General features: G+C 34.8%; 1 protein-coding gene across 3 annotated transcripts in view; it reads right to left on the bottom strand.

The window, feature by feature from the left end:
- Nucleotides 1–571: 571 nt before the first annotated feature.
- Nucleotides 572–25,724, bottom strand: part of LOC145285982 (adenylate kinase isoenzyme 5-like) — a 138,933-nt gene continuing 113,780 nt past the window's right edge. For 2 of the 3 annotated variants that reach the window (XM_080134572.1, XM_080134571.1), the window contains 7 exons: nt 16,256–16,447; nt 14,504–14,579; nt 10,511–10,549; nt 10,036–10,199; nt 7,808–7,924; nt 4,589–4,780; nt 572–2,895 (listed from right to left, as the gene is read on the bottom strand). In XM_080134572.1, coding sequence (XP_079990698.1) covers nt 2,830–2,895; nt 4,589–4,780; nt 7,808–7,924; nt 10,036–10,199; nt 10,511–10,549; nt 14,504–14,579; nt 16,256–16,447 — 846 coding nt within the window. In that variant the 3' untranslated portion in view covers nt 572–2,829. The remainder of the gene's footprint in view (nt 2,896–4,588; nt 4,781–7,807; nt 7,925–10,035; nt 10,200–10,510; nt 10,550–14,503; nt 14,580–16,255; nt 16,448–25,724) is intronic. The other variant, XR_013869087.1, reaches the window with a different exon arrangement.

Below are 25,724 nucleotides of genomic sequence, written 5' to 3'. Positions count from 1 at the left end.
TGCACCAAAAATTTTCATTAAAAATAAAATTAATTTATGAATAAGATTAGCGATTTTACGATGAAGTGACGCCATTTGTTGGTTTTATCTTACATGAAAAAAGCTTGTTTTCCCTCCCTAGAATGGCTAATGATAGTGAAATTTGAGCACTATAAATATTAGTTGTATTTTTTAAATAAAAATGCTCAATCATTTTTGTTAATTTTCAGTAAGCACTAACAGTTTTCAATAACAAGTATTTCATAAAATCTTCCTCCCATTTTATATTTAACTGCCATACATAAATAAGTGCCAAACATTTTTTATTGCCACTCGAATTGAGGGTTAGTGGTAAAAAATGTTAGTTTACTATCCTAAAAAGCTAGATGAATTATTTTCGATTCAATTTATATGCTAAATTGATCTCAATTCTAAACAGTTGGGCTCATGAAAAAAAAAAATCTAAAAATAAGATATTATCTCCCTTAATATGACATAAGAAATGTCCCCACATACATCCCAACTAAAAAAAAACATGGAAAAAAAAATTAAAACAAAACAACAATAACAAAAAACAAACAATAATGACAAATAAAGATAAAAAGAGAATTTTATGATCTGAAAAATTTTACAATGTTGTTGTTGTTGTTTTTTTTTTTTTTTAATAAATTAGAATAACCAATAAAAATGGTGGAGTATTTTTTACAGGGTTGAAATAACATTTAAAAAATTGTCTTCTTCATTGTTATTATTTTTTTTGTTTTGTTTTTTTTTTTTAATTTTCTCTTTTTACCGGGAATCTTGTTGCAAAATGATGCAACGTGAATAAAAAAAATTATAAAACCTGGTGGATTTATTGTCAATGTTTGTCTCTGCATAACAACCAAAGTAATAATAATTATAATAATAATATTAACAATGTCAGTATAATAATATTAACAATATCAGCATGATAATATTAACAATAATAATAATAATAATAAAAATTTTCAAAATTGAAGAGCAGATCAAGAGTTTTTTCATGTGTATCTTTTTTTTTCATTTTAAAACATATAAAACTTATATTTATACATCACCATGTACACTTGTGTATAAGTCGATCTTCTGCATATGTTGACCTTTTATTTTGGGAAATAAAAAACAATAATCTATTTAATGATATAATAAAAGTGAACATATGTGTGTTTGGCTCGCTTAAATAATCATATAATCAGGTTTAAATTCTATGAGTAAAGAAAGAAAGGCTTCATCTCAATAATATCTGATAATAATAAAAAAGAATGGAAAGTATTTCTTTCCTTTTTAATATAGACATAAAAATATCCCTTATTGTTAAAACAGAAGGGAGGAAAAAGTTTTGTTTTGTTTTTCTTATCAATTAGTTTCGTTTCAATGATTTCATGTAGTGATTAGGAATTAAATTGTGAAGTGATAGTGAATGTACAAAGCCTGCTAGTTCACTCATAATATAAAAGAGCACTTTCTCTATAGGTGTCTGTTTGTCTGTCCGCCAGCCATAATTTTTGTAAAAATAAGAAATACATTTTGATATCAAAATATCTTTATTGTAGAAATGAAAAATTTTGCATTAATACTAAATTACAAATTACCAACAAATAAGCAAATCCGAAACCTTTAGATCTTCAGTCTGATGTTCTATGAACTGAGTTATTTTATTTTAAAACGATTTTACAACATTACCTTAACAAAATAATTATAGTTTGACGTGACGTCATAGCTTTATGATTTACATTATGTTTCAAAACATATGTATGAATATTTTCAGTTAGTCAATGCCTTTAAATAAATAATTTGCATGAATAATAATTCATGATGAATCATAATTCTAAAAATGTCCCCTACATTAAGAGAAGATCTTAATAAAATAATAGCATGATTCTGTGATATGCCTCATGTACAGGTCAGCCATTGTACTTTTTTTCTGAGAATGTAAATAATTACTGTAGTATAGTACTCTATCAATATCTTGCACCTTGCCTAATTGACTACCCAGTTTAAATTTTCTTTGGGTTTTGAATTCAATAGAAATAAATAAATAAATAAAAAATAAATGGAAAAATTTACACCGAAAGTTTGTGTTTCATTGTATGTTATTAAGATATAATCAACTAATATACAAAAATAAACTCAGTCTCCTTCTTTGTCATCGACAGCTTTCTTTTCTCTACAAAATCAATATCTGATTCTGATTCATCAGTTCTTGTGGATTGTTGTGCATGCTGTTAAGAATCACATGTAATGTGATTTAAATCCTTCCAGAAAATACTTTGTCTGGAGCAGAATTATTTTCAAATGCCGGCCATCTAAAATAGAGAGACATAACTTTTTTTTTCAATGTAGAGTAACTCACCTTTAATTGTAACAAAAATAATATTTCGATAAAAAATAGCAACTTTTAATTAAAAATAATAGTTTGATACAAAAATGGCATTTTTTAAAAAATCATAATAATATTTTTGTTACAATCTTTTGTTACAGATAGTAACTGTATAAAAAATACAGTTACATCCTCTTTTTTAAAATGTCAGGAATTTGAAAATAATTCTAGCTCAAAATATTTTTTGAAAGAACTTAAATAGAGAGGAAGGTAACCTTGTAGATTAATCTTTTAGTTTTTAAAGTTAAAAATTGTTGCTCATCGTCTAGCAATACCAGTATTTGAACCTTAAGGAAACCATTATTAATATATTAATAGGTAAAATCAGTTCTCACATAATCGTTTTTTTTTTCAAATGTCTTACCTTTAATATATGACCTAAACACAAGTATATATAGTATTTTTTTTCTTCTTTTATTTAAGATCTCTGAGTGCAATTAGTGAAGTCTTAATTAGAAGTTCTTCATAAAAGCCTGAACCTGCCCAAAGACTTCATCCACTGGTTTATCAGCATTGATCTGAGGAAAGAAAACGAATATTTACATTTATGCATATATATATATAATTATGTCTGATTAGGCATCAGGATGTGTTGAAAAGGAATAAATGAAGTGCTCGATCACAAATGTGAGAGCTAAAATACAGTTTATATATATATATATATATATATATATATATATATATATATATATACTGTACTGTATGTGGATGACTATAATGCTCCTCACCTTGAGTTGAGCATATTGAGAAGTGATACACGAATTACCATTAGCGTATAAGTGACGCTCTTTGTGTAAACAAATCGAGCGGCGGTATTTCGGACGATGTCAAAACATCGTTAAATTCACTACTCGTTCAGCGGCCGCCAATAGTGTAATGGTTAGGAGCCTTGACTGCCATACAGACAGTCGGGTTTCAATCCTGGCTTGAGGTGGTTGCCTGTCTAGCCGCACTGATGAGCTGTGAAACAGCGAAACAGTACTGTATGTGGATGACTATATATATATATATATATATATATATATATATATATATATATATATATATATCATATATATTTTATGTATTTTAGCTCTCACATTTGCGATCAAGCACTTATATATATATATATATATATATATTTCAAACTTGTTTGCGAATTGTGTGCAAGTATGAACTATTTAATCTAGATAAAGAGACATCCAAATAAATTTTCCTAATTAGATGGATGCTAGAAGAAAGGAAAAATCAAAAGAAAAAATAACAAAAACAATCTATATAATATTCTGCTCCTTCCTTAGTTCATACGTTATACTTTGAAAAGGATAAATACAATTTTTGGAAGACCAAACCGCTTTAAAAAAAGGCCAAATTCATGAAATTTGGCTTTAAAAAAGCTAATCCTTAAAGAAAGGACAAGAATATGAGAGTGACTTCCCTTTGATGTAGCTTCGTTTTCGAATATCATTATAATTATATATGATCATTGTTTTAATGGTGTGAGAAAGGATCTTGTAGTAATTTCGACATGCAGCAGTTCTTCATCAAAGAACGAAGTCAGCAAAACGTTATGTAAAACAAGGGAATATTCGAAAGAAACATGAAATAAAAGAAAAACATTGTCTGCCAAGAGATGCTGAGTAAATTAAAAATTATCTCTTGCAATGTGATTTTATTATTTGTATTGAACTATGTAGCACAATATTACTTTCTGGGTATTTATTAGAACTTATTAATTCATCTCATTTGGGTTTGTTATATATTTAAGATGCAATGGACACTATTTCCATAGAAATGTTAATAAACTCATATTTGCTGAATGTTATTGGTTTTTCTGTCCAAAAACCTAATATTTTGTGCTATCCAGATATATATCGGCTTTATTAAAACATATTTGTTGATTAAATATATATCTCATTCTGTGGAATTTCCACAGGGCCTCCTAGTTTGTATAATTTGGATTATTCAAACTACTATTCTCATATTATTATTCAAATTACTATTCTCATATTCTTAAAACGTTTCGGATGATGTCACAGTATTAATTTCTATTCTCGAATGGCTATTGTCCTTAATAAGTGTTGACTCAACAGTAAAAAATAAATATTTCATTCTGATAATCATGCCAATTCATGAACTATAGGTGTATGCCAGGCCTGTTATGGATATAGCCTTGCCTACTTTTCAAAGCTGTTAAGATTAAATGAAGAAAAGTTAAAAATGGTTTCTTACCGTCACAAGTTTTTTCTTTTCTTCGTAATAATCAACAACTGGTTTTGTAATGTTGTGGAAAGTTTGGAGCCTCTTTTTGATAGTTTCTTCATTATCGTCAATGCGGCCGCTAGTTTTACCTCGTTCGAGCAATCGGCTGACCATGATATCATCAGGAACTGTGAAATATAACACGTTTGTGCATGTGGCAACCTACAACCAGAAAAAATGGGCCAGAATTTGATCAAGATTCCTAAGAATGCTTTAAACAAGGGTTGGCTAACTGTTGTGAAACCAAAACTTACCTGCATTATGGATTCTCCCAGTACTATATTACAATGTCAGATAACACTCTCAGGAACAGTATCATAATACTGTATAATCAGCAGGAGAACTAGTAGTGAACAGCATGTACAACTACCCATATTGGACACCACCGGATAGTAAGTTCCATTTATCCTTTATCCTATCCTTGTAACCTTTTCAGTTTATATATCTTTCTTACACCTAATTGGTCTTTTGTGTTTTTCTTCCATGGTCCTAACCTTGGGTCTACATTACTAACTTGTAACACGTATGCCAACAATGGCCCGTCACACAATTAAAATGGCATACTGATTTCTACAGAAGAAAATAAAACAAAAAAAAACACAAATATTCATGAAAAAAAAATGAAACTGATTTCTAGAAAACTGTATGATTGGAATTTAAGTAAATTATGGCTAAAATAAAATTTAATTTTAGTAAATTATGGCTAAAATAAAATTTAATTTAAGTAAATTATGGCTAAAATAAAATTTAATTTAAGTAAATTATGGCTAAAATAAAATTTAATTTAAGTAAATTATGGCTAAAATAAAATTTAATTTAAGTAAATTATGGCTAAAATAAAATTTTGCAAATATTAATTCTAATCTATAACATAACAAGAAACCTCTACCACCAATAGCAATGGCCAAGAACACATTACCTGAAAGTATTTCCTTTAAACTCCTCGGCCTAATGTTTACAGGGAACATGAACTGGAATAGATACATTGAGAGCATTGCCAAGGCTGCTGAGAAGAAGGTGGGCTCTCTCTACTCTGCTAGAAAACTACTTATGCCTGAAAGTATCATGTACGTCTATAAGGTCACCATTCGCCCATTTATGTCACATTTGGGCTGGTGCATCTGCTACTTGCCTCTCACTCCTGCATAGGGTTCAAAAGGGAGTCGCCAACCTGATAGGTCCTGAACTGTCATCTAGGCTTCAGTCTCTGTCTCATCGACGAAATGTTGCATCCCTATGCCCGTTCTACAAGTACTTTAATGGTGAACGCTCTGATGAACTACAAGCACTTGTACCCCCTCGACGTGAATACTCCCGACAAACCTGACAAGCAGCTAAACCCCACCCCTTCACAGTAGATATCCCTAGGTGTAAGGAAGCCTTCTACTTCTACAGTTTCTTCCCCAGAACTGCTAAACTTTGGAACTCCTTTCTGGGATTCTGGACTGACATGCAGAAGTTCAAGTGTAATGTGAACAGACATCTTGCTACTAGTCTCCCTCCATAATACCCCTGCAACTTATGTCCCCGATAGTAGCCCCCTACTTCACAGTGGCACTGTGCATTGTTTGGGGTGAAAATTGAAATTTTTAAAAAAATTATTTTAATTCAATTTTATCATTTGTGCATATTTATTTGAAGGTATGGCCAAAGTTTTCTTTAACACTCATAACAACCAAAAAAAAAAAAAAAATCTATGCTTCTTGAATTTAGTAATCAAGGTGAATTCAAAGTTATCAATAAAGTAAGTAAAGTTTATTTTGTATCTCTCTGAAATTCTTTCCTGTACATTTATATTTTCAAAATGTACCTGTTCATGGAAGAAAAAGCAAACAAACTGATTTCTAGAAAACGATACAATCGGAATTTAAGTAAATTGCGTCTAAAATAGAATTTTGCAAATATTTTTAATTGATTTTATCATTTGTGCATATCTATTAAAAAGCTATGGTCAAAGATTTATTCATCCCTCAAAAAAAAAAATTAACACTTCTTAAATTCAGTAGTCAATGCAAATTCAAAATTAATAACAAAGTAAAGTTTATCTTGTCTCTATTTGAAATCCTTTCCTCTACACTTGAAAACACTATCAAATATCTATTAGTATAGCAAAACTAATTTAATCAATGACATATTTTCATAACACAAAATACATATTAATATATTCCTCAACTTGGGGATGGTGTTATTATGTTTGAAAACAAAACTTCAATTTTAATTGTCCTATTGAACATTTTCTATCATTTTCACCAACTCTCACCATATTGTTTACCCCCCCCACTCTTATTCTATATATTGTCTATTATCCTTCCCTCTACACTACTATTCTGTCTGCACCATCACATATATATGCAGCATGACTGCTATCAACCCTTTGAATAAGACTGCATGGAGAGTAGGTGTGAGACATTGTTTGGTGTTGCTTACCTCAAAGTCCGGGACACTCGCAACACTTGGAAGACCAAAACTGGAGGAGGAGAGGATGTAGTAGTAGTAGTAGTAGTAGTAGTAGCAGTAGGTAGTAAGTAGTGGTAGTAGTAGTAAACAGAAAATACAAAGTTTTTCAGGAGGGTTTTTTCCAGGTAAGATGATTTTGATGTTGACCAAGTAGTGGATTGAAAAATTTCAATGAAAGAAAAAAGGTTTCTGAATTTTTTTAGATAAGGATTGGTTATCTGCATTATTTGTATTCTTTGGAGTACTGTTCTCATCTTGAGTGTCAAACAATAATATATATATATATATATATATATATATTAGTAATAAATAGTCATATTTACAACTAGAAATAAAATAGGTTTAAGACTCCCAAGATTCATACTAAAACTGTCCACAAGGACCTGCGGCACAGTAGTTAGAGTACTTGGAAAAATTGACTGTGAAAGTTATATTCTCTTGAAGGTTCAATTCTCAGTGTAGGCAACTGAAAAATACAATTTCAAATTACTTAGAACTTCTATCCAATCATGGTTGATGGAATGGAGGAATGTTATCTCTATAAAGTAAATAAAGGGTTCTGTTTGAAATTCCGTCCAAAATTATTGAGTTTTACAGAAACAATCCTGAGTTCGACAAGATACACCCAAAGAAGGTCGGAGGTTACATCGATCGAAACATTGTGAAAAAGACACTCAAGATGAGAACAGCAGTCCAAATAATATGGAATACAATTTTTTTTGTTTGCTTTACCTCACTTTCAAATTGTTTTCCCTGCTGAAGTTCCCGTGGGTAACCATCAATCAAGAAACATTTGGTATGAGCAGCTTTTTTAATCATTGTTTCTTTCAACAGTTGCAAAACAACTTCCTGAAAGAAAAAAGGGGGGAAAAAAACTGGCTTAGGTCAATCCAAACCAACAATTGGAGAAGTTACAAAATAGATGTTGTATTGAACTTTGGTTTTAGACTTTTAAAAATTAATAAAAATTTACATGCATTCAGACATATCCGAACACAATTATAAAAAAATAACACATGCACATTATATATATATATATATATATATAGACACACACATACACACATATATTTATATATATATATACAGAAGGAAAAAGGAAAAACGACAATATAGAGATATATACTAATGCATACAAATTTAATCGTTCAGTTCAATCGGGAGATTGCATCAATTAAGGGTACGGGATATATCTATATACTTGTGTATAAGTCGAATTTCTAGGAGACGATTTTAAGGTTATTTTTTGGTGGTTGACTGGTAATGTTTTGGGAAATGTTGTTAAAGAGCGACTCAGCACTTGATCATAAAACACCAATTTGTTTGCGCACTCAGTATATACCTGTAATCCTAGTAATTAATCGCACTCTTTCCGAATACCACCGCAATGTGTTTGCCAGCATGTATGCACATACGTGGTTTTTCAGTGGGAGGCTTAGTAATAATTGGAATAGCTCTCACAATGTTCACTCTCTAGATGTGGCTATAGGCCTAAGTTTGATATGATGTATTTAGTGATGCTATGACGGTTTTTTAGTAGGCTACGAAATGTAGTGTTAACGATATGTCATTCTCTCCTAAGTTCAACAAGTTTTAACAATTTAATGACAACTATTTAATGAAACCATTTAATGGCACTTAACACATGTGCTCACATTATGACAGTATATTACGGCTCGTGCAATTTATGCATTTACGTTATTATGGTATGTGACATAAATTATGTCTAAAAACAATAACCACGCCTGGAATCTACAACATGTCATTGATCAGAATATCTGATTAGCAACATTTGCATTCGTTGCATGTAAGCGTGCAGCAAGTTGGTTCTATATATGAAAATCGAATAGATCACACTTGCGTAAATTCACATATTATCGCTCATAGATGCTGAGAAACAATTTATAATACGTCTTACAAAAAACACCAAAAAGGAAATTGTCTGTGCAAGAAAGAGCCATGAGACAGACCATATAACTAGTCTATAACTTGCAGTCGACTTACACACAGGCAATTCCTAAAATGACACAATTTTTGGTCTTAAAATGCACATCAACTATACACAAGATCGACTTATACACAAGTATATGCTCTTTTTGTTGTTTTTTCTTGTTTCCTGCTCTATATAAATTCTACCTCAATTGTTGAGCTTTGTATTATTTCTGATAAGTCCCCTTTGAAAAAATTGCTTTAATTCTTCTTGGTTCCCTTCAATAACATTGTTACGTGATGTTACCCAAGGTGCTAATTTCTGCAAATTACTTGAATTACAGATGTAAAACTCAACAATCTGCTTCATATTGTAATTTAAAAGATTTAAGTGTATTTTGGGACAAAATCAAAGTAAAAATATGCAACTGATTGACCCACAAGTACCAAATGTTGACGCTATTAAATAAAAAAAAAAACCTGTACTATCTATTTTTTTTTCTTTTCTGATTCCCCCCTCTCACCCACCCCCTCTATCCCGGAGTGAACATCAGTCATCCAAACGTTTTTATATCACTTATTTGAATTGATATTCCAAACTTACGAATCTCTCTCTGTCTCTCTCTGTCTCTCTCTCTCTCTCTTGAATGTAGATCGACTAAGGGCAACAAATCAAAGGCAAAATACTATGAAAAAAAACACGTCTAATTTAGTCCTTTCCGGTTCGGTTATGTACTTACTTCCTATCTATAATAAACATAGCTAAACATAGATTATTTTACTCAGTCACAAATAATTTAAAAGAACTTTTAAGCAATTTAATTTGCTAATGAATATACAGCAAATTAAATTGCTTAAAAATGATTTCAAATATTAAATATGGATTTTTTTTTCTTAAATGCAAATAGATAACAAATGCATAGGTAAAGTAAAATAAATTGTTTTTTGACTAATTTTCCAACAATATTTTCTTGTAAAATAATTCATGTCACTAATAGTAATCATTACCAAAATAGAGATCCGAGCCTTACCAATGGAACAAGATCTCCTTTCTGCATGATTGCATTAAGCTCTTGGCCTCGAGCCGAACCAGATGCAACTTCTTCTCGCAATAAATCGCCCGAAGACAAATGACAGAAGCCGTACAACTGCACTAATTTGGCACAGATCGTTCCCTTGCCACTTCCAGGACCACCTGCAAGAGATAAAGAGACAAACAATTTTAAAATTGTCATGGGAAAAGGATTTATGTATTTACCTCCCAGAAATGCCACTAATGTCATCTATATAAATGAAACAGTAGATGTATGTACGCGTGTTTGTCTGTGTGTAAATGTTTAACTGATAAACTCTTAAACTACTGGTCACATGACACTGAAATTAACAGGAAATAACAATCATACATCAAAGATGGTTTAAAACTGCTGAAAGATGCTGATGTAACCTTGGGACAGATTCTGAATCAGTACTGACGATGATTAAAATAACTTATTGAAAATTACTTACCAACAACAAAAAGAACTTTGCTTTCATCTAAACAGCATTCTAAAATAAAAAAAAAAAATAGATTAAATTTTTTTTTTCAAACCAGAAACTTTAAATCTCAACAAAGCAGAGAATCATTTCTATCAAATTTCATGTTCTCAGGTCTAAGACTAAAAGTAGTTAACAGACTTTAAAACAAACGGACAGATAAATGCCTTGATACATATTAATACTATATAAAATCCGCCAAAAGTAACTATGCATTACGTGCACAAAGTTAACTGGGTATACTACAACAGCACTGATGGTGGCTAAATGGTTAACAACATGTACTGGCAACTTTGGTGTGCCAAGTTCAAATCCAGTTCATTCCACTTAGGGATGTTGGCAACCTTCAAGTGGGCCCCTTCCGTAAGTACCTGATGTCTTTCTAGAAATAATTTTTAATTAGAAAGATATAAGGGAAACGAATTCAAAAAATAATTATTTGATTTATACAAAATGAATGAATAATGCTCAGCGGTGACAACAACAGCTTTTGCCATTCTTAAAACAGAAAGAGGCACCAGCCCATTATGCTGTGCTTGTACAGGACTGGCTGAATAGCAATCTACCCATTCGATGGATTGGTAGGCGTGGACTGCTTGTGTGGCCATCTTGTTCACCAGATTTGATGCCTGTTGACGTTTCCCTCGGGGACGTTCTTAACAACAAAGTCTACTCAGCAATGCTCAACGGCATCATTGAACTTAAGTAACAAATCCTAGTTGTCATTGCTCAAATACCACTGAAACTATGCACCAAAGTATGCCACTCAGTCTCTAAGAGACTGGCAAGGTGTATCAAGCTCAATGATAAACACATCATGGCCATCACTGGAATCGAGCATACAGGTTTCCAGAGGCTTCATTTGTGGGTTCTCATATGAGGACAGCCCAATTTGAGATTTGTACATCCTATCATAATTTGGGCAAACGTTATCGCCTGACATTGTGTGCATGACTGATTTTCATGGTGCACTAGGTGCATTAATCTTGCTACTGTCAGCTCTTCAGCGTGATGATACCATTCACTTTCAAACCTTTCCACACAAAACCTTATTCCATTCCTCCACTCTGCTCTCAAGTGCATTCGCCTCTCCATGTTGATCGATTCTACACATCTTCATCCTTCAAGCAATCCTTGTATCGCTTATTCTGTCTTTTTTTTTTTTTGTTTACATAGGCGTCACCACTCATCAAGGCTCGGAGACCACTCGAGGATAAGGGTTATTGAGTGTACAGTAATCAATGGGATAATATGTAGCAATTGTTAGTAATGGAAATTTGGTAAATTGGATTACTTAAGGGGGTGGTTCATCAAGAATTTGTTTAAGTTGAACTTGAAGACAACCAAGATGTAGTCAGCTGGGAAACAGGCAAACAGTAGAGAGTTCTACAGGTGTGCAGTTCTGAGAAAGAAGCTTTGTTCATGGAATCTACATTTTGATTTAGGCACTGATAAAGAGTGAGGAAAATTATTGACAGTGGTTTCAGCTAGACAGGTGTTTTTCATGAAAGATTGGAAAGGGGGGAACCAGAGATTGGAGCTCAGGCGAGCATTTGCCATGGAAATAATGATAAAACAAACACAGGCTCGCAATGTCTCTCCTGTGGGAAAGAGGTTGCGAGGAAGAGAAAAGGGCATCCTCCACTAAGCTACGAAGTCTATTTTGTACTCTATCAAGGCAAGATAAGCTGCTTTTAGCAGCTCCTGCCCAGATATAGCAGCAGTACTCCATCCTTGGATGTACTTGGATTTTATATAGATATTGAATCGCATCATGTCTTCCTAGTTCCTACATTTAGTTCAGAATAAAATATTTTATTAGGATAGAGCTGGTCACTCATTCTTAAAATGTGACCAGCCCATCTCAAACCATTGACAATTTTAAGGATATTCTTTCTTCCTGTTTATTAAAGCTTAATGTGTTTGCTCCAGAGTCTTTGATGATAAAGATTTAAGGCTTATTTGTATTATTTAGATTCATCGGACTACTATTCTGATCTTGAGTGTGATTTTCACAATGTCCGCAAGAACCCATGGCACAGTGGTTAGAATACTTGGAAAAATTAATTGTAAATAAGTGATATTCTCCTGAAGGTTGAAGGTTCAATCCTCAGTGTGGGCGACTGAAAAATACAATTGCAAATTACTTAGGACCTCTATCCAGTCATGGCTGATGGAACAAGAGCATGCTACCCCCATGAAGTAAATAAAGGGTTCCGCTCGAAATTCTGTCTAGATTCTCGTTCCAAGTTCACGACAAACGTGAAAATCACATTCAAGATGAGAACAGTAATCTGATGAATCCAAATAATACAAATAACCAATTCTCATCTCAAAAATTTAGAAACGTCATTTAAGGCTTAATCAAGCCATTGTCCTATCCACACTCTTGTATGCATCAGAAACCTGAATGATTTAACATCACCAGTTTAAATCATTTAGAAATCTATATGAAAGACTATGAAAAATTGAAAAAATTAACTGGCAAAATTGTCGAACCAACATCAAGAAGAATCTGGTTGTTCTACTATTGAGGATTTAATTGTTAAAAATGGTTTGAGATAGGCTAGTCACATTATTAACTATTCTGCTAACAAAAACCAAGAGCACCTTCCTTTTTTTTTATCAAAATCAGCAAGGGGATTAACTCATATTGTTTATTGAAGAATATAAAATGTGTTGTCTCTCTTACAACTAAAATTTTATTTCATTTTCTGTATAAGTTTTAAAAAAATGTGCAAAAAAAGTAAAAAATCATAAACTAAAATCCCGGGCAACGTTGGCTAGCATTTTATAAAATTGAAGAAATTAACGTAAACATATTATATTTCTGAATTTTTTATAATTTGAATTATTTGGATTAATCGGACTACTGTTCTCCTCCTGCGTGTTATTCTCACAAGGTTTCGACAGATGTAACCTCCAACTTTCTTTAAATGTATCATGTTGAAATTGGGAATCTTTCTGTCTAACTAGGGAATCTGAACGGAATTCTAAATGGAACCTTTTACTTAATCTACAGGGGTAACATGTTATCATTATCAACCAGGAAGTATTAAGTAATGTTAGATAATAGCAGAGTTAAATGTTAAATTAGCTATTATCGATCTATTTATCTATCTATTCAGTGATATTGTTAAAATAGTTTATATTGAGAATTATTAATGTTTACAGAAATTAGCTTAGTTTAAATATAAACAAAAAATAACTAGATCGACCTTGAGAAGTTGCATAAGTGACAAAGGAGGTCATGTTAAGGAGACGTGTCTTTTAATGAGCTACGTCACCAGAACAGACAGGTCAAAGAGACAAGAACTTTTGTAAGTCGAGAGTTTGAGTTTGGTCACAACAGTGAAGAAACAACCTTTTCAAAGTCCAGGAAGAAGGGCTAGAAAAAAACAAGCATGTAGACATGTAAACAGATTCCTATGAATACCATTAAAACAACTGAAATAAATTTATATTTCAAAAATATAAACTGTTGTTCTGTGGTTTCACAAAAGAAGAAAATTCAGCTGTCTTATGGTGTTATGGTGTTGGTTGTCGAATGTTTATCACAGAACCCAGCAGTGAAAACAGAAGAACTCCGGAGAAAGAAAAGGTAGGAAGCATCTTATTCTTTTATAATAACTGCCTTTTATGTCACATATCTCCATGTGATAACCCCTTCTATACAACATATGTCTACACGTCAATTTGATATGTGGCTATACAACAGTAATTCACAATTATATTTTTTAAAGAGAAAAACTTTCAAGATGAGAAGAGTAGTCGGAATAATACAAAGAATATAAATAATAATAAAAAAAAATTAAAACTTATTAAAATCAAAAGTGTTAATGAAAATAATGATATAAGTGATATAGTATATAAAAATTGCATTTTAGTCGAGAGAGAGAGAGGGATGATAGGAAACATCTGGCACCATGGATACATTATTTGGGCAACAATGGACTAAAATCGTACTTAAGTCTGGGCAACACGTCTTGAATATTTTCTCCACTTGAGCGAACACATCAGCGGGACTACACTCAGCTTTCACCTGGAAAAAAAGGATGAATTCAGCTGAAGAAGCACAAAAGGCTTAAGGGAACTGAAACAGCAATGAAAATTACTTAATGACCAAATGCTTTTAGAATTGTCTGTCAAAATGAATCTGAGCATTTAACCAGTTCAAATTGATCAATTTGTAATTACATTGTTGTCTCTTGAAATGCTTTTTGATTCTGAATCATGGTGATACTTATATCAGGCTTGGCAACAATGCAATTAGAGGTCATAACTGAATGGGTATTATGATTGTATCACAATGATATAAGTATGGAGTGACCCCTCCCCTCTAAAAAAATGCCACATCCATAAAACGTTTAATAATTGAACAAATGAATTAATATTTCAGGTTTACGGAAAAAGAATTATCACAAGAAAGATTAAAGTAGAGTAGTTAAAAAAAATGCTTCGGACAGTCAAAAAAAAAAAAAAGAACAACAGAAAACTAATGGTAACTGTTGTGAAAGTTTGCTCCATGAGAAAATCCAGACAAAAATCTCATGTACAGATGAGTTCACAAATGAAACTTTTTATAATTTGAGTATAAAGGCTAACAGCGTCTTCCTTACCCCAACACTAACTGTTCAGTGCCAAGACAGGAGTATGTCAGAGTTATTGACAATTTTTCACATTGCTTGCAACCAGTTGGAATCAGAGGGAGCCGGAGATTTTGAAAGGAGTTGGAATCATAATCAGAGTCATAAGAATGTTTGAACTTTTTTAATCCACAAAGAATGAACAAAGAGCCTGAATATTAGAAGACTTTAAAATAAGGAATTGTAGTCAGAGTTGGATATCTGGAATTTTAGGAGTCAGTCAGAGTCGAAGTAGGACCTTGTACCTTCCTACTCCACAAACCTATTTGCAATGTAGAGGTGCATGTTTGAAGCATATTATTGAGCAGCAATAAAAAAAAAAACTGTTTGACATTCATAATTCAAACTTGGCAGACAAGTCAGGCATTTGTACTAAGTACAGTTAGATTGCAGAAAGGAGTTTATTAATGATTCCATGGGTAGCACATTTTTGAAAAATCACCATATAGCAGTTAGTAGCAGATAGTGGGGCTGTAGTGAGGCTACTTCGATCTCTGCCATTCCAATGATGATAATTTGGGGGAATAGCCTTGTACTTAAATCTCTATTTAAAACAAGCCTGTTACAATACTTTTTTATATAAATGAGAGTATGATTAAAGAAAATTTAAAGGTTCTACGTATACATACTGGCAATAGTAACTGACCAATCAAATGGAGCCATGTTCTGCTAGCAGCCAATCAAAAACTGGAATTGCTCCATAAAAATATAGGCTCTTTTAGAATTATCACTTTCGTGTCGACACAAGAAAAATCTTTACTTTTTCCTCTTTGCTTACAAAATTTCAATGTCCAGGACTTATACAAATCAGCTACCCATCAAAATCTCATTTTTATCTCCAGGACTTGTACAGATTTGCTATCCATCAAAAACTCTTCTGAAATTAAACATGGCTTTCAATTCAAAAAAGCCCTTTCTTTCTCCTAACATCTGACTTAACTCAGCTCAATCAATTTGGATACTTGTATACGTCTCAAAACTCCTGTATTTCACATTAGCCCTTAATTTCGATACTTAAACTTCTCAAATATTTGACTTTGTTCTTAAGCACAAAAATTGAGATAATACTTACAGTCTGCAATTTATTCTGTTTGGCATAATAGTCCATAACCGGTGAGGTGTGGTCATGAAACGTTTTTAGCCTCTTCATGATTGTCTCCTCATTATCATCGACTCTTCCACTGGTGAGCGCTCGGCCCAACAGTCGTGATTTCATTGTGTCATCACTCACATCGAAGTAAAGAACAAATTTACAAGCAGCCACCTGGAGGAAAAAAACAAAAATATTTTTTAACGATGAATAGTTGCATGATTCTGAAGTTTTTAGATGTCGATTGATAATTTATCTTATTTGAGCTACTGTTCTTATCTTTTTGGCCTCCAACCATCTTCAGGTGTATCTTGTTGAACTCAAGAATTTGGATGGAATTTTGAATGGAAATTTTTATTTAATTCACAAGAGTAGCATGCTTTTATTCTGTCAGCCATGACAAGTTAGAAGTTTTAAGTAATTCACACTTGTATTTTTAGTATCACCTGCACTAAGATTGAACCTTCAGAAAAGTGTTACTTATAGCTGAATTTGACCAGTTACACCAAAGGGTTTTTGTGGACAATTCTATGAATTTTGGGGAGCCTTAAACCTATTCTTTTACAATTTTACAACCTACAATTATAGATCACCACTTATTACCAAATATTACTATATAACTATATATTTAAATCATTAATTTAAAAAAAAAAACAGCACACGCACACACACACACACACACACACACACACACACACACACACACACACACACACACAAGTAAATAAACCAGATAAGTTAATAAAAATATTTAAGGATTTTTATGAACATGCATTGCGATTTACACTCCTGATCCTTATTTCTAGCATGCTCCAAAATATTTTTGAAGTCATCAAAACCAGTGGAGATAGAATTCATTATCAGATTTGGTTGTTGAATATTTTCATACACTTTTCATACAATTTCGTAAAATTGGTCTTATAATTTTGGTCAAGTGTAAAATGTCTCATTTTATAAAAATGTAAATTTTTTAGTTAAATGTTTGGAATGTAGCTCCGCCCCCCCCCCCGCCTCTCCAACCTATTAGATTGTAGTATTGGTAATCTTAAGTGGGAGGAGTTTAAAATCTATACTTTAAAAAAAGGTTTGGTTTTAAAGATTTTCAAGTGGTCTTAAAGTATGTGATCAGCAATGATGCAATGCATGTGTGTTAGAAATGACGTGATGAGGAAAATATTTCTAGATTTGACAACCTAGAAAATGGGATGCTATTTTGAAAACAGTAATTGCCTCTTAAAAACGAGGTCTTATGCTGAGAGAAAGCATATTTTTTCTTTTTTACAAAAAAGCCACCACTTATCAAGGCCCGGAGGCCACTTGAGGATAAGGGTTCATGGAAAAATATTGTAGTAATCGTTAGTAGTGGAAATTTGGTAAACTGGATTACTTAAGGGGATAGCTCATCAAGAACTTGTTCATGTTAGACCATATTAAAGTTAGCTGAAAAGCAGGAAAATGGATCAGAGTTCCAGAGGTATGCAATTCTAATAAAGAAGCTTTGTTCAAGGAATCTACATTATTGATAGTGGTTTCAGATAGACAAGTGTTTTTCGTGAAAGTCAGGCCAAGGAAGATCATAGACTGAAGCTCAGACAAGCACTTGCCATGAAAATAATGAAAAAGCAGTGACAGGCTTACAACGTCTCTTCTATGTAAAAGAGGTTGTAGGGAAGAGAAAAGGGCATCCCCCACTAGGTTACGAAGTCTATTTTGAACTCTATCAAGGCAGGATAAAGTGCTTCTAGCAGCTCCTTCCCAAATGTGGCAACAGTAATCCATCCTTGAATGTACTTGGTTCTTATACAGGTAGCGAATTGCATCAGCAGTGAGATATCTTCGTGAGTATTAGAACAATCCCACCGTTTTTCCAGCAGCCTTGGCCACAGTTTTGATGTATGTGCTCCATTTTAGATCAGGAATAAAGGTCAAACCAAGAAGTTTGTCAAAATGTGGAGCCTTCCTAAAATGAAAGCCATTGATTTCAATTGATGGCAGATGGGGATCGAAGCATTGATGATGTAAAGATAGAAGCTTGGTTTTAGATGCATTATACCTAGTTCAACTGATAGAGCTTCTGGTCACTCAGTTTTTATGCTGAGTGATTAAACAGCCTATCATTCTCAAGTGAACCTGCGATGTGGCCTATCCAGAATGACAGTGATCTCTCTCTCTCTTTCTCTCTCTCTCATATGACGCAGTAAACAAGGGTCAACTTGATTCAGGTCTGCCTCAGCTATCAGATGCGGCTGATTGCATGTGTGCAGACTGTCCTGTCCCATCCTTGCCTCTGTACTTTTGCTTTCAGCAGAGAGAGTGCTAGCAGTACTGGGCAAGCTGCTTATTCTTACTTTGCCTAGGCTGGAAGAGAGGTGAAAGTCCTGTGGCGATGGAGTGAGGGTGTACCGGCAGGTTTGATGAACTGGAAGCCGCAGCGTGATCTCTGCACTCAGGCGATTGGAGTATGATGGTCGTGCTCTTGCTGAAGCCATCATCATCAAAATCGATGGACTGCCCGAGAGAGGAAGCAAAATGAGCACGACTACGGGCGCCACTGCCTGGATTTCCTGCCATCAGGTGTCGCATGCGACCGGGGTTTCAGAGCTCCAATCATGTCGCACCTTCGGCACGGACACTAACCGACCTCATCGTCGAAATCAATGGACTGCCCAAGATATATATATATATATATACAGTTGTGCGCAAAAATATTCGACCCCTGTCTAAATTTTCTTGTTTCGTTGAATCTATACTTCAAAAATCTTCATAATGCCTTTTAACGGCTAATTATGAATAAATTGTATATTTTTCAACAATAAATGAGGAAAAGTAATTCGAGATTAATAATATATATCAATTTATTTACAAAAAATATAAATATGGATGTTGCAAAAATATTCGACCCCTTTAATTTAAAGTTTAAATAAAAGCGTCATTAAGTTTATTATTTTAGTCTGACCTTGTATTTATTTCCTATAAATAATATTTATGACTCTACTGAATCTAAAATCAGTTCAAATTGAACTCAATGCCATATTGAATGATTGAATAATTGTTTCAAGTAAAAAAAATTTTTTTTCAACGCCAACAAATCTGCAACTATGACAAAGAACAAAGAGTACTCTGAAGACATTAAAAAGAAAGTAATCGATGCCTACCAGTCTGGAGGTTATCAAAAAATTTCCAAACGTTTTTCTATACAACGGTCGACTATTATGTCCATTATCAAAAAATGGAAAGTAAAAGGGATTGTATCAAGTCTTCCAAGATCAGATCGTCCAAGAAAAATTACGACACGTGGGGCTAGGAAAATTGTTAGACAAGTTTCAATAGACTCTAAATCTAACCTAAAGGACGTGCAGAACGATTTGAAGAATGCTGGCTCAGATGTACACTTGTCAACTATTCGTAGGGCATTAAATCGTGCCGGATTGCATGGACGTATTGCCAGAAGGAAGCCTTTACTTTCCAAAGCTCATCAAAAGGCTCGATTAAATTTTGCAAAAAAGTTCCTAGAAATGCTTATTGATTACTGGAATAATATAATTTGGTCAGACGAAACGAAAGTGGAACTATTTGGACGCAACCAGCAACGCTATGTTTGGCGAAAAGAAAATACTGCTTATAATGTGAAGAATACCGTTGAAACCATTAAGCATGGAGGTGGATCAATCATGGTGTGGGGCTGTTTCAGTATAAATGGAACTGGAAGATTAACCATAATCGATGGAAGAATGGATTCAGTAAAATATCAGTCCATACGGAAAGAAAATTTTGTTCTGTCTGCAAACCAGTTGGGGCATGGAAGGAGGTATACCTTTCAACAGGACAAAGATCCTAAACACACGTCAAAGAGCACTAAGGCATGGTTAAAGAATAATAAGGTGAAAGTTCTAGAATGGCCTTCCCAGTCTCTAGACCTAAATCCGATTGAGCACTTATGGCATGATTTAAAAATTGCGGTACATAAAAGAAAACCATCTAATTTGATTGAAATAAAACATTACTGTCAAGAAGAGTGGCTTAAAATTCCAGTGGACAGATGTAGAAGTCTCGTTAGATGTTATAGGAAACGTTTACTTGCAGTAATCAAGGTCAAAGGAGCTTCAACCAAGTATTAATGAAAAGGGGTCGAATACTTTTGCAACATCCATATATTTATTTTTGTAAATAAATTTATTTATATTATCATGCACTAATTACTTTTTATAATTTTTTGTTGAAAACTATACAGTTTATTCGAACTTAGTCGTTAAAGAAGGTTTTAAAGATTATTGAAGTATCCATTCAAAGAAATAAGACAATTTTGGTAGGGGTCGAATACTTTTGCGCACAACTGTATATATACAATGTTTAACCAATATTTACTTATGAAATTCCATAATGTTCATATACCAATTAAACCAAAGTCAATGTCAATTAACCCAGTTAATTAAGCTCAATGATTATCAGTATTAATAATCGAGCATATATATTATAATTTCACAATAACCAAGACAGCAATATATTATAACAGGTTTATCATAAGATGTATTTCTTCAGTATTACAATCATTTCTTAACCCTTTGGACAAACTTAAACATTATTTCGTTAAAAGATATTTCAAAATGGCTGATCATCAGACACAAAATACAACTGTAATACATACAAAAATATACACAATTTCTTATTTTACTAACACAAGCAAGAAACTAACCTCCTCTAACTTTATTAATCGATATATATATATATTAGTTTGTCTCACTTTTTCTCAGAAGCTACTTGGCTAATTTGGTTGAAATTTTGTTATGAGTAGGTGCAGCTAACTAAGTATTATGGTATACATTCAATATACAGTAAGGGATTAATAGAAATTAATAGCAATTAGTATTTACGGCAAAATGAGCCAAAATTTAATCCTAGTCAATCACTAATTTGGTATAAAGAACATATTCTAAATAAATAGCTATAACTTTTACTTATTTTTAACGAGCTAAAACCTCTAGTATATATATATATATATATATATATATATATATATATATATATATATATATATATATATATATATATATATATGATCCTTTGTCTCTTCTGTCTTCCACTGAAAGGATCATTCAACTTGGTTGTTTTTTCTTAAGTTCACTTACAATCAATGATAATAATCGAGGCTGACTGTGGTTGTAGTTTTCGTATGAAATTAATTAATTACAAGAACAGAAAAATAAAAATAACTATGTACAGTTTTTCACAGGAGAATTTAGAATAAAAAGCATAAAATTATCGATTACAACTTTCTTTTTCTGGTAGTTACAATAGTATTTAAACAGAGCTCTTTTTTCTATTTTTTTACTGGCAATTACTTGCTTATCAGACGGGTGCTTTCATGTGGTAGTGTGGGATGGTGGTCAGTCTCTCTCCGAGTTCAAACAGACACCAAAACTTGAGCTCCAAACTGATTTTCTTTGCTCTGCAGTACCTTATATATGACTGGCCTTCTTTTGGGGCAATTTCAACCATAATTCAGCTCTCCTTGACCCCTCCTCTGGGGTAATCAGTTACCATCGTGGCTGGCTGAGTCACACACACACACACACACACACACACACACACACACACACACACACACACACACACACACACATATTTGAGCAAAACAGGTAAAGGGAAATTTTTTTATTTCTGTCAGTCTGAAAGACAGCTAGGCCTTTTAACTCAGCATGATAGGCTGCTGTTTTATTTTTTATTCTGATTACAGGTCTCTCGTTCGTTAGAGAAACTAAATGTTATCTTAAATTCTCAAAATAAGACATCCATACTAAAGAGGTTTATGTAGTTTGCTTGAAGCATTGTTTAATGTGTATATAAAAGAAATTTAGGTATATAGGAGGTAATACAATGCAAAGGTATAATGGATAGACATGAACTGAAGCAACTTAAGATATAATGGTGGAACAAGCTAAGCAGTTTCATCTTTATTGAGTTAATACATGCACCTGTTTTTATAATATGTTATACATAATATGTTCTTACTTGTGTCAGGTGGTCAGCACATTCGTGTTGCAATATTTCAGTAAATCCTTCCCTTTGTCAGGTTTATGTTTGACTTTCAGACGTGTATAATAATACTTAAGCAACACAGTTATACCACCTGACCACCTGACGATATATATATATATATATATATATATATATATATATATATAGTCATCCACATATGTGTCAAATGGCCTATTGATATAGTCATCCACATATGTGTCAAATGGCCTATTGATGCGTCAAGTGTGGGGTACTGTGTGCTTGTCACCTTCCTCTTCCAGTCCCTACCGCTGGCTAGCCTAGGCAAAAAGGAAGCAGAGTGCGTAAGTCTTCCCTGCCAGTACATAGCCTCTCCATAGGAAAGCTCCATGTAGTGCCTCCCTGCGGCGACACATGTAAATTGAGTACCTTGCGGACTCAAGCAGAACTACAGGAGACTCGGAGGTGGTCTGCCCCCAGACATGCGGCATGCCAGGCCCATCGTTGTATGGACAAGCCCTGATGCCCATGAACAGGCCCCCAGCTATGGGTAAATAGTACCACTGCCTTGTGGTTATTCGTTGGTTCGATAAAGGCTAAGGGGGTAAACCCTAACAGAAAATCTGGAGTGTAGCCCCACAGGCAGACAAGTGCTGTACTCAGCCTTGCTCTGGTAGCTACTGCAGTCAACCTGGTGCTGGACGTACTGGTACTTCCATTCCTCTGGGCAACACCAGCAAGACCGAGAGGGGGATTCTGACGATTGGGCAACCCAGTCTCTCCACAGATCTGCCCTGGCCAGCGCCCTGGAGAGAAAACTTCAGCTATGCATCTGTATAGGACTAAATAGGGGAGCGACAGTTACCGGTTATAAGTCTACAGCTCAATTGGCGTACAGCTGGGCGCCAGGGGTCGGTCCTAACGGTGGGAGAAGTTATTTAATTTCATTGGACAGCTACCGCCCGCCACAAAGCTGAGCAGCCCTCAGTCAGTAAGGTGCTATCCCGCCACTGGCCACCTACCCTACTGGGTGCGTAGGGTATAGGATGATTCCAACAAGTGGCCAGTAACCATTGCACCAAACAAAACCAAAAGAAACACAAAGAACCCAACACTCAGGCTAGGGTGCTGGAATGTTCGTACTATGACGACTGGCCTATCTACCGACATACGCAACATCTCCGATATTCGAAAAACTGCCATCATCAACAACGAGCTATCGAGACTCAAAGTAGACATCGCTGCACTCCAAGAAACACGCTTAGCTGACACCGGATGCCTAAAGGAATCGGACTATACTTTCTTCTGGCAGGGAAAACAGGAAGAGGAGATCCGGGAACACGGTGTTGGTTTCGCAGTCAGAAACTCACTGCTTCAGAACGTACAACTCTCTGATTCAGCTACTGAGCGCCTAATCTCATTACGACTGAACACCACAGATGGAACAATTAATCTATTATGTGTGTATGCCCCAACACTCGCAGCGCCTGACGACATCAAGGAGCACTTCTACACACAGCTGGATAGCACCATCAAGGCATTTCCACAAAATGAAGACCTGATTATACTTGGAGACTTTAATGCACGTGTGGGTGGCGACAACGATGCATGGCCGAGCTGCCTTGGTAACTTTGGAGTGGGCAAATGCAATGGTAATGGTCAGCGCCTTCTAGAACTCTGTGCCTACCATGACCTCTGCATTACCAACACATTCTTTGCTGCCAGACCGCATCACAGAGTGTTCTGGAGACATCCCAGATCAGGGCGTTGGCACCAGCTCGATCTAATCATTACTAGACGAAGGTACCTCAAACATTTTCTGATGTCTAGAGCCTACCACAGTGCTGATTGTGATACAGATCATTCCCTAATATGCAGTAGAGTCAAACTTCAACCCAAAGATTTCTACCACACTAAACAGGAGGGTGTTGCCCGTATTGATGTTAGCAAGACCACATACACAGATCGCAATGCGAAATTCAACGAGATGTTAACCTCCACCTTCAAAGGAGATAACACCCGGACTGCATCTGAACAGTGCGAAACACTGAAAAATGCCATCCACTCTACAGCTCTCAAAGTCTTTGGGAGGAGGACAGGTAGCAAACGCAATGACTGGTATGATGCCAACTCTGCTACCCTCAACCCTCTGATTGAGGCAAAGCGTTTGTCCTTGCTCTCATACAAAACCAACCCATCTCCTACATCGCTGGCTGCACTGAGGCTTTCCAAAAGGGCAGTTCAAAAGGCTGTAAGAGAAGCTGCAAACAACTACTGGATGGAGCTCTCCAAGTCTATCCAACATGCAGCTGATACAGGAAATATAAAAAATATGTATAACGGGATCAGGAGAGCTACAGGACCCATAATTAACAAAACTGCTTCACTGAACCAATACTAGACAAAGTTAAACAGCTAGACAGATGGGTTGAACACTACTCCGAGCTTTACTCCAGGGAAAACATGGTACATCAGTCCGCCCTGGATGCCATTGATCGTCTACCACTGATGCATGAGCTCGATGAGGAGCCTTCCATAGAAGAACTATCCTGGGCAATAGACAGACTGCCATCAGGAAAAGCCTCAGGAAAGGACTATATTCCAGCTGAGGTCTTAAAAAGTGGAAAGGCTAGCCTGCTTGAGCCCCTCCATAGTCTCCTGATACAGTGTTGGAGAGAAGGCTCAGTGCCTCAGGGCATGAGAGACGCAAATATCATCACTCTCTACAAACACAAAGGGGACCGCGGTGACTGCAACAACTACCGCGGTATCTCACTGTTGAGTTTCGTCGGCAAACTATTCGCACATATAGTATTACTGCGACTAAACGTTCTTGCCGACCGAATCTACCCAGAATCTCAATGCGGTTTTCGTTCAGAGAGATCAACAATCGATATGATCTTCTCCCTACGCCAACTGCAAGAGAAGTGCAGAGAGCAAAACCAGCCTCTGTATGTTGCCTTCATAGACCTGACCAAGGCATTCGATCTCGTGAGCAGAGATGGACTATTCAAAATTCTCCCACTGATCGGATGCCCACCAAAACTCCTCAGCATCATAAGATCCTTTCATGATGGCATGAGGAGCACTGTGCAATTTAACGGTGGCATGTCAGCTGAGTTCGGGGTGAGGAGTGGTGTCAAACAGGGTTGTGTGTTGGCCCCAACACTCTTCGGCATCTTCTTCTCCCTACTCCTGAAGCATGCTTTCAAGAACACAACGGATGGTATCTGCTTGCACTCCAGGTCAGATGGTGGTCTCTTCAACATCACCAGACTCCGCTCCAGGACAAAGACCAGGACAGTTCGGATAAGAGACATGCTGTTTGCCGATGATGCAGCTATAGCATCGCATCAGGAAGATGGTCTTCAAAGACTGATGGACAGGTTTGCTAATGCTTGCAGCCTGTTCGGTCTCACCATCAGCCAGAAGAAAACTCAAGTCATGGGACAAGCAA

This window comes from Euprymna scolopes, chromosome 10 (genome assembly GCF_053919585.1).
Source record: "Euprymna scolopes isolate OS-2025 chromosome 10, ASM5391958v1, whole genome shotgun sequence".
In the NCBI taxonomy this organism is placed as follows: Eukaryota; Metazoa; Mollusca; class Cephalopoda; order Sepiida; family Sepiolidae; genus Euprymna; species Euprymna scolopes.
Note: the sequence above shows the minus strand (reverse complement) of the source record. Positions and strands in the feature narration are given on the sequence as shown.